The sequence below is a fragment of the Chiloscyllium plagiosum genome, unplaced genomic scaffold (assembly GCF_037043375.1).
Source record: "Chiloscyllium plagiosum isolate Xiang-an unplaced genomic scaffold, Cpla_swu_hap1 HiC_scaffold_27, whole genome shotgun sequence".
Classification (NCBI taxonomy): Eukaryota; Metazoa; Chordata; class Chondrichthyes; order Orectolobiformes; family Hemiscylliidae; genus Chiloscyllium; species Chiloscyllium plagiosum.
This window is the reverse complement of record NW_028270165.1, coordinates 85,572,341-85,592,083: the sequence shown is the minus strand read 5'-3', so window position 1 is coordinate 85,592,083 and position 19,743 is coordinate 85,572,341. Positions and strand designations below refer to the sequence as shown.

Here is a 19,743-nt window from a genome sequence, read left to right as displayed (position 1 = left end):
CAGGCATCCACCATCCAACTGTGTGAAAAATCTTCCCTTTCAATTCTCCCCCAGACTGTCCCCCTCTCGCCTTGAACTTGTGCCCTCTTGTAGTTGACTTTTCCACCCTGGGGGTGGGGGGGGGGGGGGGGGGGGGGGGGGGGAGAGAAGCCTCTGACTATGTAACAGACTATCTGGCCCAACACCAAACATCCAAAGAATAATCCACACAGACCCATTTCCCTACCTCTATTACTCGACATTTACCCCTGACTAATGTACCTAACTTTCACATTTCTGAACACTGTGGGGCAATTTAAACACGGACAATCCAACTTAACCTTCCAATTCCTGGGCATTGGGGTAATTTATCATAGCCACTCCACCCTAACCTACACGTTTGGATTGTGAGAGGAAACCGGAGGAAACCCATATCGACACAGGGAGAATGTGCAAACTCCACACAGACAGTGACCTGGGACTGAAATCTAACCAGTTTTCCTGGCGCTGTGAGGCATCAGTGCTAATAATTGAGCCACCACGCCGCCCCCGTCCAGTCAATCTGTGTGTCTCATCATTTTGTTGAGGTCATCTCTCTGCCCCATCTTTACAGTGAAAATAATCCAGGTTTATCCCATTCTCTTCTCATAATGAGACCTCCAGACCAGGCAGTGTCCTAGTGAACCTTCTCTATACCCTCTCCCAGAGCATCCATGTCCTTCTGGTAGTGTAGGGACCAGAACTGCACGCAATATTCTGAATGTGACTGGAATAAATAGCTGTAACATAACTCGCCAACTCTAACACTCAAGGCAAACGTGCTATGTGCCTTCTTGATCACCTTACCCGCCTGTATTGCCACTTTTAGAGATCTATATGGCCAGATCCCTCTGTATGCCAGTGCTTCTATGTGGTCTGAAATTTATCGTACAATTCTTGTATTTCCTATGTATCTGTATCCAGCTTCACTTTAATTGTGTTCCCCTCTTTATCTCTTTTCCCCCATTCTCACCCCTCCACACATCAGCATATCATAAGATTATAGGAGCAGAAATTATGCCATTCAACCCATTGAGTCTGCTCCACCATTCAATCATGGCTGATAAGTTTCTCAACCCCATTCTCTCCGTTACCTTTGATCCTCTTGATACTCAAGAACCTAGTTATCCCAATCTTAAATGTATTCAACGATCTGGCCTTCACAGCCTTCTGGGGCAGTGAATTCCATAGATACACCACTCTCGGTCTGAAGAAGTTCTCCTTATCTCCGCTCAAAAAGGTCTTCCCTTTACTTGAAGGCTGAGCCCTCGGGTCCTCTTTCTCCTACCAATGGAAACATTTTCCCAACATCCACTCTGTCTAAGCTGTTCAGTATGCTGTAGGTTTCAATTAGTTCCCTTGTCATCTTCTAAACTTCATTGAGTATAGACCCAGAGACCTCAAATGATCGTCATATGTTAAGCTTTTCAATCCTGGGACCTTTCTCATCAACCTCCTCTGAACATGTTCCAGGGTCAGTACATCCTTCCTGAGATATGGAGCCCACAACTGTGTACAGTACTCCAATTGTGGCCTGACTGGAACCTGAAAGATCCTCAGAAGTACATCCCTGCTTTTATATTCAATTCCTGTGAAAATAAATGCCATTGTTGCATTTGCCTTCCTAACTACTGACTCAACCTGTAAGTGTACCTTGAGAGAATCCTGGCCTAGAAGTCCCAAGTCTCTTTGCTCTTCGGATTTCTGAATTTTCTCCCCATAATCCTTCTGTTCCAGGGTAGCACCAGAGACCTCCAGACACACTGATTTGTATTCCGGGATATCCACAGATCTCAAGAACTGCCAGTATCTCAGGAGGAATCGTTATTCTGGGAGGAGGCAGAGAGGAGCGTGGCGTGCACCTGTAAACTCCAGAACTTCCCAAACTTCACGAATCAACAATAACTCTTTCTGGACCAAGAAACGAAAGGTCCGACGAGAAACTGTGACACTACAGAAAGTGAAATTAGGCCATTCAGCCCATTGAGTCTGCTCCACCATTCACTCATTCTTGAGTATCAAGGGGCTCAAAGGTTACAGGGAGAATGGGGTCAAGAAACATATCAGCCATGATTGAATGGCAGAGCAGATTCAATACGATAAATGGCTTAATTTCTGCTAGTTAACATCCATGGGAAGAAGGAGGCAACACAATAAGTTGTTTCTTGGGACAGGCAAGATAATGTTGTTTAATAATAGTGTGACAAAAGGACAATTAATTCTGCCTGTAGAAGGAAAGCCCTGACATAGAGGGGTTAATTGCAGGGCAGGCTGTTTCAAACAGACAGCTAACCCTCAAGGATAAGAAGGTAAGCTACAGACCTGAGGTCTCCAGCAATGTGAGGTGATGTTAGAGTCTTAAAAACAAAAGTCACACCACAGATTGGAAATTGAGGAAACGCCACCAAAATTCAACTCCAGAATGATGCAGCCGCAGCAGTGCTTAGAAGAATTATACTGCATCAAACCCTTGGACACTTCCAGAGATGGGCACCGTCGGTGGAAACCCAGTTAAATTCAGCCATCAACCGGGTGATAGCCAAGTTTTGTGGCGGGGCGGGGTGGGGGGGGGGGGGGGGGGGCGGCTGAAGCTGAATGAACTTGAGGGGTTTTATTTGTGGTTGCTCCATGCAATAAAGTGCAAATCATTGTTTCAGCAGTTGATTCTCTGTGCGGTTTCTGAGTCAGGAGCCAAATTCAGGTGATTCACCCACAACCACACCAAGAGACTGGGATTAATATTGACTCCATTGCATTCAAGAGAATGTCATCAATACTGTTATAAAGCGAAGGCTGAACCCACCTCCCCCACTCACCAAGATCTCAAACTGAAACGTCCAAAGAGTGGCACGTTGCCCTTTAATCTGTAAAGTCAGTGTGATAAGTGGTGTAACCTGCTGTAGTTTTAAAAGTAAATCCCTGACACTTTAAAATCGACAATCAGCAATTTATTTAGCCAACTCTCACGGTGAACAAATGAACAAAACTACTAACAAACTGAATAAATCCGTCCTAACTACTGAGTATTCTGGAATAAATCAAGATTCTTCTGGTATGCTGTTCCAATCAATACATGTCCCACTCAGATAACACAAAATAGAATTTAATCTCTCAGATTACAACCAGGTTATGTGTTTTCCGGAATATTCTGTGCCATCTTCTATCGGGGATGCCTCCTCCGATTCCTCTGTCAGGAATGTCCTTCTCTGTTTTTCTAAATGATGCTTTCTCTAATACGCAGATGACTGAGAGCGCCAATTCTTTATGATAGGATTGGTCCTGTTGTCAAAACTTTACGATTTAAATTTAATACGTTTTTGGTAGCCAATGGGGCTGATTTAAACGGATTGGTGAAATTGAAAACCGTTTTCTTGTCCTGCAAACTGTACAGCCTTTTGTTACAAATGTTTCAGTTCAAGTGCTTTTTGTTGTGATCATGTTACTCCTTTAAGATTACGTTGTTGGTTTATTTTCAGGAGGGGTTGTAAAAGGCTTCCCATTTGTGTAGGATTAAGGTTTTTGCTAATGGTTAACAATCCGGGAAAAGAGTTTGACTTTTTCTTTCCTAAACCACTTCTACAATGAAAGGGCAGTTGTCCCATTCTTTTCCCCTGGTTTTGGTTTTATCAAGCAGTCTGTCTGAAGCTGCTGCATGAAGAGATGTTTCCTGATTCAACAGATGTGTCTGGCTGACTCTGAAGCTTCAGGGAAAATAGTACCAGCGTATTCAGCCTCTCCCTGTAGCTCAAACCTTGCAACTCTGGCAACATCATTCCAAACCTTTTCTGAACCCTTTCAAGTTTCACAATGTCTTACAAAGACGTCAACTTTGCTCGACTAATGTGGGAGAATTTTCTGCATGACGCGTTGTGTCTGAAAGAGCCCTCCCCTGTGCTGTGACAGAGCTGCAGTGACTTTCAAATGATTGATAACAGCATTTGTCAGGCTAAGATTCATTGGGAGAAGCTTCTCAATCACATCTGTAAATGGAGAAAGTGTTTTAATAATGAGACATGAATAAAGGCTGCATTAATCTTTTGTTCTGAAGATTTACTCATACATCTCAAAACAGAGCATATGAACCCGGTCACAAGAAGTCTACGGGAATATAAGACACCACTGCATATTTCCTGACCAGGACCGACTTTACACAGAAAACATGGACATTTTAAATGAATGGGGTGCCATTCGTTTTAAAATCAGGTGAACGTAAGAGGCAAAGCATTGGCTTAGAAATGAGAGATCCTTGACACACACACAGCCAAAATCATCACTGCCATTATTATCAAATTAGAATTTAGGCTGGATAGGCTGGGACGTTTTTCCACTGGAGCAGAGGAAGTTGAGAGGCAATATTTTCAAACCATGAGGGGTAGATTTGGGTTAATGGTAACTGTCTCTTCCCTAGGGGGAGGATTTCAAGGCCAAGGACGCGTTTTTATGGTGAGAGGAGAAAGATGGAAGAAAAGATGTGGGGCAAAATATTTACAGAGTGTAGTTCACCTGGGGAAACAGCTGCCAGTGGAAGTGGTTGAAGCAGGTACATTAACAATATTGAAAAGGCGTTTCAACAAATACATGGATAGGAAAGCTTTAGAAGGATATGGGCCAAGTGAAGGGAAATGAGGTTAGTGTTGACAAACATTTTGGTCAGCATGGACCAGTTTGGGCTGAAGGGCCTGTCTCTGTGCTATAGTACTCTATGACTGGCGTCTCTTTGTAACTCTGACAGTGTTGAGTTTCCACAGGAACCAGGAAAAAGTGAGGACTGCAAATGCTGAAGATCAGAGTTGAGAGTGTGGTGCTGGAAAAGCACAGCAGGTCAGGCAGCACCCGAGGAGCAGGAGAATCGATGTTTCAGGCATAAGGGCATCCAGATGAATATCTCATTAAATCATACTGAATAAAATCTGATCTCATTCGTCAACTCTGATGTGGAGGTGCTGGGGGTGGACAGGTCAGAAGTCACACAACACCAGGTGAGAATCCCAATAGATTGATTTGAACTCATGAGCTTTCGAAGCACTGTTCCTTCATCAGGTGAAGTGATAAAGGAGCAGCACTGATGAAGGAGCAATGCTCCCAAAGCTTGGGATTTCAAATAAACCTGTTGGACTGTAACCTGGTGTTGTGTGACCTCTGACTTCTTGAACTGCGCATTCGTGTTCAACTTGATGGAATACTTTATCCAACTCGGCGTAGTTACCTCATATCGCTTGTAGGGGTTCATTTGAAACCTTTCAGGAGGTGAATTCAACAAGATTGAATTATTCAAAGTTGCTCAATTCTAAACTTACATCAGGACCAGTAGTCATAGAGAGGTACAGCGCGGAAACAGATCCTTCAGTCCAACTCGTCCACGCTGACCAGATATTCTAAATTAATCTAGTCCCATTTGCCAGCACTTGGCCCAAATCCCTCTAACCCTTCCTATTCATGTCCCCAACCAAATGTCTTTTAAATTCTACCAGCCTCCTCCACTTCCTCTGGCAGCTTGTTCCATACACGCACCACACTCTGCATGAAAAGCTTTCCCTTTAGGTCCCTTTTAAATCTTTCCCCTCTCACTCTAAACCTATGCCCTCTAGTTCTAACAACATCCTGATAAATGATTTCTGATGGAGATGTCAACGTTTTGGGTAGAACCCTTCTTCAGTCCTGAGGGATAATACCTGAAATGCTGACTTCTCCACCTCCTGGTGCTGCCTGCCTTATTGTGCCCAGCCTCCTGTTTGTCTATTTTAGATTCCAGCATCTGCAGTTTTTTATTTTGTCTCTAACAAATGGTGGAGCAGATTTGATGGGTCAAAATATCCTAACTTCTGCTCCAATGGTCTTGTGGTCTTAGGTTTGTCCGGGTCCTGGGCTTAATGAGCAGCAGCGCCCACTGGAAGCAATGTTCACAGAATCATAGAATCACTACATTGTGGAAACAGGTCCTTCTGACCAACAAGTTCAGAGCGACCCTTTGAAGAGTAACTCACCCAGATACATTCTCCTACCCTATGACTCTGCACTTACCCCTAACTAATGCACCACACCTACACATTCCTGAACACTATGGGACTATTTAGCTTGGCCAATTCGCCCAAACATGCGCACGTTTGGACTTTGGGAAGACACTGGAACACGCAGAGGAAACCCACGCAGACACAGGGGGGAATTACATGCAAACTCCACACAGACAGTCACCCTGAGGATGGAATCAAATCTGGGTCCCTGGCGCTATGAGGCAGCAGTGCTAACCACTGAGCTACCACCCCCCTTCCCCCTCCACTTCCCCAGTAGAAAACAAAAAATGCCTAACAACTCTCCCACTACCCTCACTGTCAGAAAAGGCAGGAGGTTCAGTCCTGGGGGTGACCCTCAGCAGAGTTACCGGCAGAATCTGATTGTTGGGAGCATTGGTGCCTCCGCTGGTGCTTGTTCAAGCTGCAGGACATTGTGAGCCTCAGCCCACACTCGGGGCAGGCAAACGGCCTCTCCCCAGTGTGGACCCGCTGGTGCGTCAGTAGAGTGGAGGAGACAGCAAAGCCCTTCTCGCACTCGAGGCAGGTGAACGGCCTCTCCCCAGTGTGGACCCACCGGTGTGTCAGCAGGTGGGAGGCCTGGGTAAAGCCCTTCCCGCACACAGAGCAGCTGAAGGGCCTTTCCCCAGTGTGGACCCGCTGGTGCTTCAGCAGGTCGGAAGAGCGTGTAAAGCACTTCCCACAGGCAGAGCGGGCGAACGGCCTCTCGCCGGTGTGGACCCGCCGGTGGGCCAGCAGGTCAGAGGAATCGCTGAAGGCCTTCCCACATTTGGGGCAGGGGAAGGGCCTCTCACCGGTGTGGACCCGCCGGTGAATCACGAGGTGGGAGGAGCAAGTGAACAACTTCCCACAATCGGGGCAGCGGAAGGGCCTCTCCCCTGTGTGCACCCGCTGGTGCCTCATCAGGGTGGAGGAATCGCTGAAGGCCTTCCCACACTTGAGGCAACTGAAGGGGCTCTCCCCTGTGTGAACCCGAAAGTGCCTCAGCCGGGCGGAGGAATCGCTGAAGCTCTTCCTGCACTCAGGGAAGCTGAAGGGCCTCTCCCCTGTGTGCACCCGCCGGTGCCTCAGCAGGGCTGAGGAATCACTGAAGGCCTTCCTGCACTCAGGACAGGAGAATGGCTTCTCCCTGGTGTGACTGCGCCGATGTGTCTCCAGGGCAGACGGGACACAGAAGCCTTTCCCGCAGTCGCCACACTTCCATGGTTTCTCCATGGCCGAAGCTACAGTTGCACACAAACGCGTGTATGTCCCCTCCCTGCCTTGAATTCTTCTTTCCAGGCCAGATAACTGTTTCAGGCTCCACACTCAGTGCGTTGCTGCAACAGTAGGGTCTCTCTTCCAGTCCCAATGATGCTGAAAACGTACTGAAACAGGAACCAATTGGATCACAGTTGAAAATTGTTGCAGTCCCGGTGGATTGAGTGACTCACAAATGCTGGAGAATCAGAGTCGAAAACTGCAGGTCAGGCAGCATCTGAGGAGCAGGAGAGTCAATGGTTCAGGCATAAGCCTTTCATCTGTTGATTTTGAAATTTCATCTTCAGATCAAATACTCTGAAAAGAGATTACAAAAGTCATCACTGTCAGTCCAGGGTAGAAATTCAGAACAAGCAATTCTACTTTCTGCAGAACATTCTTTTCTTTTGTTATTCCACAAAACTGAAAGCACCATCCCACTCTCTCTCTCTCCCTCTGTTCTCGCTCCATTCTAATTCTCCTGAAAGTGCTGATTCAGGATCTGACAGGGACAGAAGAGCAAAACAGTCACAACTGACACCTCTCTGAATTTTGGATATCTCCACCTGAAAATTAATATCTTCCACGACATTGGGATACTGTTGAGAGTGAGCAGGTCTGATTTTTGGAAGTAAAGATATAGTGTGTAAATTCAGGATGAACCTGCAATGCAACTTCTTGGCAACCAATCAGATACAAAATGCTTAACGTGCCTCCACAGGGGTGGGGGAGTTTTAGAATGAGACATCAAGGCTATGACACCAGAGAGAAATTGAACAGACAGGCGTGGCAAACCAGAGTCATCTCGATATACAGCACAGAAACAGGTCCTTTGGTCCACTGGTCTATGCTGACCAGATATCCTCACTGAATCTGGTCTCATTTGCCAGCATGTGGCCCATATCCCTCTCAACCCTTCCTATTCATAAACCTATCCAGGTGCCTTTTAAATGTGTCATAATTATACCAGCATCTACTACTTCCTCTGGCAGCTCTTTCCTTACACGCGCCATCTTCTGCATGAATTGCCCCTGAGATTCCTTTTAAATTTCTCGCCCCCTCCCCTGGCCGCCTCACCCTAAACCTATTACTCTATAGTTCTCCAGTCCCAGAGAAAAGACCTTGTCTATTTACCCTATCCATCCCTCTCTTGATTTTATAAACAATGGAAGCATCAACGGCTCAGGGCGGGGATGGGGAGGCGGGGTGGGGGAAGTAAGCTGAATGTGCTGGAGCCAACGCAGAAGAAGAGGACACAAAACCTTGAAGCTGCAATGAGGAACACTGCATGTGCTGTACTTGTACCTGTTGATTTTATTTGTGGGAATCAAGTGCATTGTAAAAATAAAAACAAACAAGATATCTATCCCTCCCCTTTCCCAATCTCCTAATGCTGTCCTGAACACAGTGTGAGAGAATTGGGGGCAGGAGTTGGCCATTTGAGCCTGCATCAACATTGAACACATCATAACTGAATATGAATACACCTACATCCAGGTCGATAGATTGGGTTTTCTTTCACTGGAGCAGAGGAGATTGAGAGGTGACCTTATAGAGGATTATAATATCATGAAGGGTACAGATGAGGTGAAAGGCAGGTGTCCTTTCCCTAGGGTGGGGCTTTCAAGATTAGGGAGCAAATTTTGAAGGGGAGAGGAGAACGATTTTAAAAAGACATGAAGATCTCCACTTTTTTCTCACAGAGAGTGGTTTGTGTGTGGAATGGGTGTCCAGAGGAAGTAATGGATGCATGTTCAGTAACAATGTTTAAAAGGCATTTGGAAATGGACATGAATAGGAAAGGTCCAGAGGGATATGGGCCAATCACTGGCAGGTGGGACTAGTTGGGTTTGAGAACATAGTCAGCATAGACCAGTTGGACCGAAGGGTCTGTTTCTGTGCTGTATGACCCTGTAGCTGTTCTGTACTGGTCTTAAAACCACTTTCTTGGAAATCCAAGATGGCGGTGGTTTGAGTGGTCTGTGTGCTGGGCTCTGTGCCATACCCCCGGCAAGGTGGACTTTTACCCCTCCCCCCACCTCATTAACCACCCGTAGGAGAAAACAATTGCTAATATAAACTTACTGAACGTCTGGAGCTGCTATAGTTGTGGTTTGACAGCTTTAGGACCAGAATGAAAGCAAATGAAGGAAAGGGGCCGACAGGGGTGCAGCAGGCAGGGCACTCCCCTACTGCATCGGGGACGCATGGAACCATTGCTCAAACTCCCAGGGCAGACCCTTTGGATTTAATGGGACAGCAGCAGTTACTCTCGGTGTTTGCCAAACTCTGAGATAATATTGGAGCAGCGGTGGAACCATTATCTGCCACGCTGGAAAAGCATGGAGCAGGTAATTCAAATGTTGGCCCGAAGAGAATAGGCAGCGGAGGAGAGGACCGTGGCATCGGAGACCGTGGCCGAGGTCTCAGGAGGAAGGATCCAAACGCTGGAAGACCAGGTTCGGGTCCTTCAGGAGCAAGTGGACGACCTGGAAAACTAAAGTAGAAGAAATATCTTACAGCTCGTGGGTCTTCCAGAATGTGAGGAAGGCGAAGACTTTATTGGATTCCTGGGGCTGGAGTTGGAGTCGGGCCTGTTGAGTTTGGAGCGGGCCCACTGGATCGAAATGCGCAGGTCCGGGTCGGACCCGCAGCCCCGCGTGGTCCTAGTGCGCCTCCTGCATTAAAAAGTAAAACAGTTCGTGATTGAAACAGCAAGAAGTCTGGGAAGAGATCCACAGGCTTTAATGCACAAAGGCTCAAGAATAATATATTTTCAGGACTTCTCAGGAGCCTGGATTAAGAAAAGAACATTTGATGAAGTTAAGAGGAAATTAAGGGATCTGAATATACAATATTCCTTGAGGTCCCTGACCGTATTGCGTTTCACTCATGGAGGGACGGTATATAATTTTGATTCAGCAGAAAAGGCGAAGGACTTTGCGAATTCTCTGAATTAAAGAAATCGAGTCGGGGTGAAGGCGGGAGGGACATCATTACAGACAATGCTACTTTTTTGCCCCTTTTTTGTGGTTATTGGCTTTATACGTCCTGCCTTGACAAAAAACTGGAATTATTTAGTATATCGGTCAGTAACACATTGTGTGGGGCCTTTTTTTTTACTGCTGTCCTTTGTTTTTGGATTGGGGGTGGCTAAACCTGTGCTTAAGATGTATGGAGAAGGGGTGTGGGGAGATGGGCAACCATTGTTAACTCTCAGAATGTAAATAACATGTTTTATTCAATCTGTGAATTGCCTGGCGTTTGGGGCACAGCCTCAGTGGAAAGGAGCCAGGATGGTGGCAATGGTGGGGTTTGGGGAGGGGGGGTAAGAGATCTCTACATAATTGGGGGTTATTTGAGCGTTTGCTTAAGTTATATGGGTGGTTAGATTTTTATTTATCTTAGTTTTTAATAGGAGCAGTTTTCAGACTTTATAGAGTTAATGTCTTTGTTGCTCACTGCACCTCAGATAAGCTTCCTCCTCTTGGAAAACCACCGGCTGCCCTGGATGACCATGGCTACTGAGTCGTTCAGGTGGTGCACCTGGAATGTAAAAGGGAGCCATTCCCCCGTTAAAAAGAAAGAAGGTGCAGTCAAGCCTCAGGAAGGAAAAGGTGGACATCGCCCTGCTGCAGGGGACACATTTAACTGATAAGGAACATCTGAAACTGCAGCAAGGAGGTTATGATAGGGTATTCTTCTCCTCCTTTAGCTCCAAGTGTAGAGGAGTGGCTATACTGGGAAGAAGGAACCTCCCTTTGCAGGTAATAGAGCAAATTAAGGACAAACATGGACTGTCCGTCATTCTTAAAGCTCTAATACATGGAGAAGAGTATGGCATCCTGAATGTGTATTGTCCCTACGGTGCACCCTCTTAAATTTCTAATTGATGCAGTTGCTAAATTAATGAGTCTTGTGGTACGCCGCATGGTCATTGGAGAGGATTTTAATCGCCTAATAGATCCCGAGGTAGACAGGGTGCCAAGGGGCCAGGCAGGTACACCTGCGTAACCTAAGCAGTTGGTGGGCATGTGCGAGGAGTTGGGATTAGTGGATGTGTGGAGGCATCTCTACCCTAATGGAAGAGACTTTACTTTCTCTTCCAAACCACACAAGTACCACATGGGAACTGACACTTTTTAATGCCATTGGATTGCTTGGACAGAACATTGGCTTGTGAAATTGGCAATATAGATGTCTCGCACCATGTGCCAGTATATTTAGATAGTAAAATCAAGAATGGTGGAATGGATGCACAGCACTGGTGCATGGACCCATTCCTGTCAAGGGAAGCAAATTTGTTGAGTACATCACAAGAGTTCAGAGCCTTCTGGGATAACAACTCGGGTACGGCCAGTAATCCGGAAATACTGTAGGAGGCCACTAAGGTATATTTATGAGGCCTGATTATTTTTTATTCAACGACTAGAAGGACGCAGAGGAAGGAGCAACAACAGATGTTGGAGACCCGTCTGCAGATAGCTGAGGAAGTATATTATAATAGGCCTTCACTGGTCAAGCTGCAGCTCTCCCCCGGCTGCTCCCAACTCATTGCACACACTGGGAAATAAAAGGTCTGCTTCGCTCAACAAAAATTGTTTGAATTTGGAGATAAGCCAGGTAGATATCTGGCGAGAAAGAAAAATGCTTCCCAATGTATTATGTCTGTAAGAGAGAAGGTTGGCACAGTTACCCGTGAGTTAACTAAGATTAATGTTAGATTTAGGGAATACTTTGCAGAGTTATATCAGTCAGAGGGAGATGAACACAGTGCAGCGAGAATGCAGGCCTTTTTTGAGATCCTGCACCTCCCTAGTATAAACGCGGAACGGGTTTCCTGTTGAATGGGCCTGTGACAATACAGGAGGTGCAGGAAGCTATAAAGCATCTCCTGGTGGCAAAGCACTGGGGTCAGATAGATTCTCAAGTGAATTCTATAAGGAATTCATAAATGTGTTGGTGGAGCCACCTCTGGGGATGTATAGCTATTCATATGCACAGGATTATCTTCCGCCCTCTCTTAGGGAGGCTAATATCTCCCTCATTTTAAAGGAGGAGAAAGAGCTCGAAGAATGTGCTTCATACAGACCCATTTCACTGTTGAATGTAGATTTTAAAATTCTACCCAAGACGCTGGCCCTGAGGTTGGAAAAGGTGTTGTTCTGTATTGTGAAAGAAGATCAGATGGGTTTTGTGAAGAGCCGTAGCTCCTCCAACAATATCAGGAGGGTGCTGAACATGGTGCAGGTATGCTAGCAAAGGTTGATCCTGGGTTCAGTGGCCTCCCTGGATGCAGAAAAGGCATTTGACCAGATAGAATGTCCGTTCATGTTTGGGGTCCTCAAGCGCTTTGGTCTGGGGACAACCTTTGCTAGATGGGTGGTGGTGTTGTATAATGATCCTAGGGCAACAGTCATCACAAACGGCACTAAGTCAGATAACTTTAAACCTGGGAGAGGTAGTCGACAGGGGTGTCCTCTTTCACCGCTGCTGTTTCCCTTGGCAATTGAGCCATTAGCTGAGGCTATCAGGAGGGACCCTGAAATAGTGGCGCCAGGAGTGGGAATGGGGGAACATAAGATTACCCTATATGCTGATGATGTCCTTTTGTTCTTGGCCAATCTGGAGGAGTCCGTTCCTCGATTGACTCAAACAATTAATTTATTTGGCAGTTTTTCGGGCTGCAAGATCAACTTTACAAAATCAGAAGCCATGCCGATGGGGGAGGGGAAGAATTAGTGGAGGTGCCTGATCTGAAGGATGGAATGCAGTTCCTGTTTAGATGGTCGTCAAAAGGGTTTTTGTATTTGGGAATTTTTATTACCCCTGCCTTCCACCAGCTGTATAAAGCTAACTATGTACAATTACTGGAGAGGATAAAGCAGGATTTGCAGCGGTGGGACGGATTACCGTTATCATGGTTAGGCCGAATAGCTCTGATTTAAATGAATGTTCTTCCTCGCCTGTTGTACCCCATGAGAATGCTCCTGTTGTTGCTACCCAGATGAGTATTACTGAGGCTCAATGGTTGGCTCGGTTCTTTTATTTGGTGTCGCAGTCACCCCCTAATTAAGTTTACCAAATTGCTGTTCTCACAGGATGAGGAGGAGTGGACCTTTTGGACTTGAAGAGATATCAAATAAGCGCTTTCTTAGCATATGTGTGTGACTGGGCACGAGGGGACTCGGGTCGATTTTGCTTGACGTTGAAGCATTGCAGTCTAGATGTCCCCTAGTTAATCTATTATTCATTGATAAGATGAAATCTGAGACTGAGCAGTGTAAGAGTACAATCATTCTAAATCCAGTGAAAGCCTGGAGGATAATGAGGCAAGACAAGGGCAATTGGCTGAAGACCTCACTGATTACCCCACTGGTGGCAGCCCAAGGATTTAAACCTGGGGCAATGGACTCCAGCTTTAAGTCATGGGAGAATAAATGAATCTTCTGTCTGGGAGATTTAATCGAGGGTTAGGTTTTGATGTCATTTAGCCAGCTAAGTCAGAAATATGCATTGTCTAATCGGGAACTTTTGCGCTACTTTCAGCCAAGGGATTATATACAGAGGAATACCACGCTCCTGGCTCAGCATTACAGGTCAAATGTGGAATAAAGAGTACTCTGGTGTACAGGTGCTCTTTCAGTTCGTACGTTGTACCATTTACCTTAAGGGATGTGGAGGGACTCTCTAGGATGTGGAATCGGGAGCGAGGATAGGATATTTCATTAGAAGTATGGCAAGATATATGGGAAAATGTAAGGAAAATTTCAATATGTAACAAAGCACAGGGTAGGAATTTGAAGATTTTACTTAGGGCTTATGTGGTGCCAGAGAGGCTCGCTAAGTTCAAGATAGGCACATCACCAGGGTGTCCCAAATGTAAAATTAGTATAGGCACTCACACACTGCTATTGGTCATGTTGTAAGATCCAGAGATACTGGAGTGCTATAGTAAGGGAGCTGAAGGACATCCTGGGGGATTAAAGTTAAAGTGAATCCGGTACTTTTTCTTCTGGGGTTACCAAATTTGCCTTCTCTCGGAGAACACAGGAACAGACTGTAACATTCTTATGCACTGTGCAAGGAAGAACATTTTAATTAATTGGACGTTGGAAAACCCCCCAGGGCTTATGGGGTGGCATATGCTGGTGATGGAGCATCCCCCCCAAGATGACCTCACAAATATGTTGCACCACAAAACAGTAGTTTTACAAGACGTGGCAGCCCTTTCTAAATTATATTGATGCAGACTGATCAGCAGTATTAATTAGAACTGTGGTATAACTGTGGGAATCAGTCTGGGCGCTCATGGGGCCCTGGGAGGGCAAGGCTGGGTGAAAAGAATACGGGTGCAATAACTGGTGCTCCCATGGATGGGAGCCTTAATGGAGGTGTGGTGAGTGAAATAGAATAAAGTAATGTGATAGAATTCAAATTAACTTAAATTATGTTTAATTTTATTTTTATTCAATTTGATTGTAGTTTAGTTTAAGCTAAGTTTGTTCTAGTAGAATAATAGGTAGCTCATTATTAATAGTATCACAATATATGACATTGTTGTACTGCTATTTTTCTGTATTTTGGTATTGTTCTTTTTTGTATAGAGGTGTTGTGAGAGACTTGAAAACGTTTCTAATAAAAATATTTTTTTTAAAATTTTCTTGCCTTCCCCCATAACTATTTTTGACATTCAAAAGTCAGATGAACTCAGCTTTGAATATATTCAATATCTCCCTAACTACAGAAAGACATCCCCACTTTGAACTCAATTCTTCTTGCTAATATACCACTTGCCTTGCTGATTGCTTCCTGCACCGATGTGACAACTGGCATTGACTGGAGTAGAAAGCCTGAGCAGAAGGTAGCTGAGGCATGTTTGTACATCCACACATCATTCCTGATGAAGGGCTTTTGCCCAAAACGTTGACTGTTCTGCACCTCGGATGCTATCTGACCAGCTGTGCTTTTCCAGCGCCACAATTTTCGACTCTGATTTCCCGTATCTGCAGTCCTCACTTACTCCACATCCCAATATATCACCATTTAAACAATGTACCTCCTTTCTGTTTTTATTTCATAGGAAAGGCTTTCATTTCACACTGCGTTACTACATTTACCATGTGTTTGCCAATTAAGACACATACCTGAGCCAACTTTGCTGCAAGTCAAGAACTGAACACCAGAGTGAAAAAAATAAAATGGAAAAGGGGGTGAGAAGAGTGTGTTGTCCTCACAGATGTTGAACAGAGGAAAGAATTTGCAGTCTGGGATGAAGTCCAATCTTCATGCATAGAGAGAGGAGCAAGAACACCTTCACAAGCGCATAGTCCAACTTCCGCATTCAGACAATAGGGGGTAGGCTCTCAATGGCAGGAGGACCACATTCCTTCCGGTCCTTCAGGGCTTCCCATTGGTCGCTCAAGAATGTTGGATGCCGTTTCCGCTGACAGCAAAGAGCATGCGTAGTATTTTGCTGACACCAGCGGACATGCGCAATGCTTCCTGACATCGAGAAGCATGCGCAGTATGCCCAGTAGAGATGCTGGTCCAACTGCCAATCGGAGAGAAAAAAAGGCTGGAGCCAGACTTGTTTGTTTTTCTGGGGCTCAACAGTTTATTCCTTTTGCATTTTGTCTGGCTGCTCAGTTTTTGAATGTCTTTTCCCCAGGGTAGAGGAAAGCCAAAACTGGAGGGGCATAGGCTTAGGGTGAGAGGGGAAAGGTTTAAATGGGACCGAACTGGTAACATTTTCATGCAGAGCGTGGTATATGTATGGAATGAGCTGCCAGAGACAGTGGTCGAGGCTGGAACAATTACAACATTTAAAAGGCATCTGGATGGGTGTATGAATAGGAAGGGTTGAGAGAGATATGCGCCAAATGGTGGCAAATGGATCACCAGATTAATTTAGAATATGTGGTTGGCATGCACCGAAAGGTTTGTTTCCCTGCTCTGCAACTCTATGACTCTATTTCCAATTAATCTGAACCAACTTCACAAGACGAGGAATTGGCCATTCCATCCTGACAACCTGTCCTCAACTGTGGCCTAATTGCATAGATTTCAATGCAAGTTTTTAAAAAATGCAGCTTTTTAAAAAAATAATTGAATTTGTTTTCAAACTTTACTGATGTTTTTGAAAATATGATTTCAGCGATTCTCAATGTTAAAGATCAGCCATTTCTCACACCACACCCTCCCATCTCCCAGGTAGAGTCATCACCATCCGCGCTCACTCTATCCTTAGAAGGGCTGATACAGTGATCAAAGAGGGCTCGAGGCACAAGAAAGGATGAGGATGGGGGTGCAGGTAGAGAATTTGGACGGGAAACAGAGGCTGGGGGAAGAGAGAGAGAGAAATGGACCCGGGGACAGAGCATTGGAGTTAGAGAAACACTGGGGGTGCACAGGGTGGGGGCAGAGCGTTTGTCAGAGAGAGAGAGAGAATGGGGGTGCAGAGTGTGGGGATAGAGAATGGACGTGGATCAGTGGGTGGGGAGAGAATGGAAGGTGGCAGAGGGTGGGGGAGAAAGAGAGCAACAATGAATGTGAGGAGAGGGTGGGGGAGAGACAGGGAATGGATGGAGAGCAGAGGGTGGGGGGAGAGAGAGAATGGAGGGGAGCAGAGAGTGCGAGGAGAGAGAGAATGAGTGTGGGGTGAGGGACTGGATGGAGGAAGGCAGAGGGTGGACGAGAGACTGGACGAGACAGGGGGCAGAGGGTATGGAGATAGAATGGACGGAGAGGATGGCATGTGTGTGAGAGGGTGAAAGCTCGGGATAGCGAGAGAGAATAGACAGGGGGCGCTGTGGGCATGATTGGGTCTTGATTGAATGGGGAGTTGGTGAATGCGTCCCACCCACTCCCAGCATCCCCTTCTTTGCACATGTGCAGTGCAGATTATTGTGAATGACGCGAGAGAGAATCTGGAGCGTGAGCGCAATTACCCTCAGATCCTGACATCAGCAAACCACTGCCTTTCTGTTTTAAAAACGAAATAAAGATGTGGGCAATATACTGGGAATGGCAAGAAGTGACTAAGAAACTGAACCGAGACTCAGCGCTTTCCGGTGAGGGGAGCTGGGCAAAAACAGGAGAATGGAAGGATGAATTCGAGTTGGAATCCATTGAAAGGTGAAGGAATTGGGAGACAGAGATTTCGGGTAGGAGATAGGGAAGGCTGTTCGGTACAAACTAGAATTCACTTATCCTATTTCCTGCCCTGCACTGACAGCAATGATCTGTTTTCTCAAGGTATTAGCAGAGGAGGATTTGCTGTTCAGGCGTGCACAAGAAATTTACTCAGGGCCTGAATATCAGCAGCGTTTGAATCCAGGAGGGGAAATTATTTCAAACATCAACGTGACTTGAGAAGCCCCGTGATTACACGCATCCTGCGTGGGAGTGTTCCAGGGTTCTGACTGTGCAGAGAACTTTAACTTTGTAGAGAAATGTGGACTAGTGTTCTCGCTGTAGACGAGCCCTTCTTTGGATCGTTGAAGCTGCTGAGACGCAATGACCCCTGCAACGTGGAAACTCTGTGGAAGCAAATTCAATTCCCCAAACGGACTGGAGTGTCACCAGGACTGGCATGAAGCCAATCGATTCCTTCAATCCAAGACTGTGGGCGGCGCGGCAGCAGCTCAGTGGTTAGTGCCGCTGCCTCACAGTGCCAGGGACTTGAGTTCGATCCCACCCTCAGGGTGATTGTGTGGAGTTTGCACTTTTCTACCCTCCCCCCTCCCATCTCTGGGTGCTCTGGTTTCCTCCCAAGGTCCCAAGATGTGCAGCTTATAGTGGATTGGGCGGTCTAAATTCAAGGATTAGCTGTGGAGGTTATTAGGTGGGATGCTCTAACGGGGGTCAGTGTGGATTGTTGTGCCAAAGGGCCTGTTTCCACAGTGTAGGGGGTTTGATGATTCCCCCAACGTGTCTGCAGCCTGGCTTCCAGCTGCATCTCATTGAGCCGAAGGTCCTCCAGCATGTGTTTTCCCTAGTTTCCAGCACCCAGAACCTCCCACCTTCTGCAAATCGAAAGACAAATCCCACCCTGCCCTCTCCAATGTGTGCTATGTAACTGCTTATTCAGTTTTAGTGGCCCAGCAGAGGCTGGTAGCCAAGTTCAGAACACATGAGAATGGCCTCAACCAGGATCTTGGGTTCATGTCACATGACAGGTAACCCCACTTCACTGTCACGCTCTCTCACACCCACACAAAGCATACACTCTCACACACGCTCACATTCACGCAGATCACTCTCTCAGACACACACACATATACACCCTCTCACAGGTGATACTCTATCACTCACACACTTTATAAAGCACGCACACACTCACCCATCCTCTCATGCATGCACACTTACAAATAAGGCTTTTGTGTGATTTTGAATTTGCAGAATTATATTTGCAGATACATTGTGCGCTTTTTGAGCAAAATACAATCTACAGGCAGTCAATCCATGTGAGATTTTATAAATTCCTACTTTGGAAATAGAACCAGTCTCACTCAAGATTGGGATACAGACCTTACGTTGTCTCGAGAATGTGTCTTCAAACAAGTTCTGGGATTTACATATTAATGAACCAAAACCTGCAACCCATTCTAAAAGATGAAAGAATTCACAACAATCTAAGTTTCTTCAATATATCATTTCTGTTGCATGAAGCTGCGATCTTTTGCTATAAATTATCGATGGAAATGTGTTGCTGGAAAAGCGCAGCAGGTCAGACAGCATCTAAGGAACAGGAGAATCGACGTTTCGGGCATTAGCCCTTCTTCAGGAAGGGCTAATGCCCGAAACGTCGATTCTCCTGTTCCTTAGATGCTGTCTGACCTGCTGCGCTTTTCCAGCAACACATTTCCATCTCTGATCTCCAGCATCTGCAGACCTCACTTTCTCCTGCTATAAATTATCCTACGATCCTGCTCCACAAACACCTGATGAAGGAGCAGTGTTCCGAAAGTTAGTGCTTCCAAATAAACATGTTGGACTATAACCTGGTGTTGTATGATTTTTAACTTTGTTTCTCATGAATACATCCCACACCTCCCGGTGCTGCCAGTAAAACGTTACAATATCGATGAAATGATGCAATACCTGCAGAGATGGAAAATTTACAATTTCTAACAATATTAGCTCCTCATTCACTGCTCCTTCTGATGCATGATAATGGAAACTTAGTGCAAGAGGTTGAAAGGAGTGAGCAGCTTTAAAACAAAAACCTATTGGATCTCATAGCTTTCATTGACAGTCTGAGACTGGGGTTAAGTTTAAGTAACATTTATTGCCACCCAACTTTGTTACAGCTTCAGATCACCCCAGCAAAAAAAAAAGTGTATGAAAAGAAGCTTTTGTTTTAAACAGCTCAAAGCTCACACACTCCTCCCAACTCCACTTCCTTTACTGTTGGTCACGCCGAGTTGTCCCTTTATATTTGGATCCTTGGTAC

At 45.8% G+C, this 19,743-nt stretch overlaps 1 protein-coding gene across 1 annotated transcript in view; it reads right to left on the bottom strand.

The window, feature by feature from the left end:
* The window catches only part of LOC148144829 (uncharacterized), a 167,782-nt gene that overhangs the window by 10,083 nt on the left and 137,956 nt on the right, over window positions 1-19,743 (bottom strand). Inside the window, exon 3 of the mRNA XM_087975443.1 lies at window positions 6,604-7,029. Within this exon, the coding sequence (XP_087831569.1) occupies window positions 6,604-7,029 (426 nt within the window). The remainder of the gene's footprint in view (window positions 1-6,603; window positions 7,030-19,743) is intronic.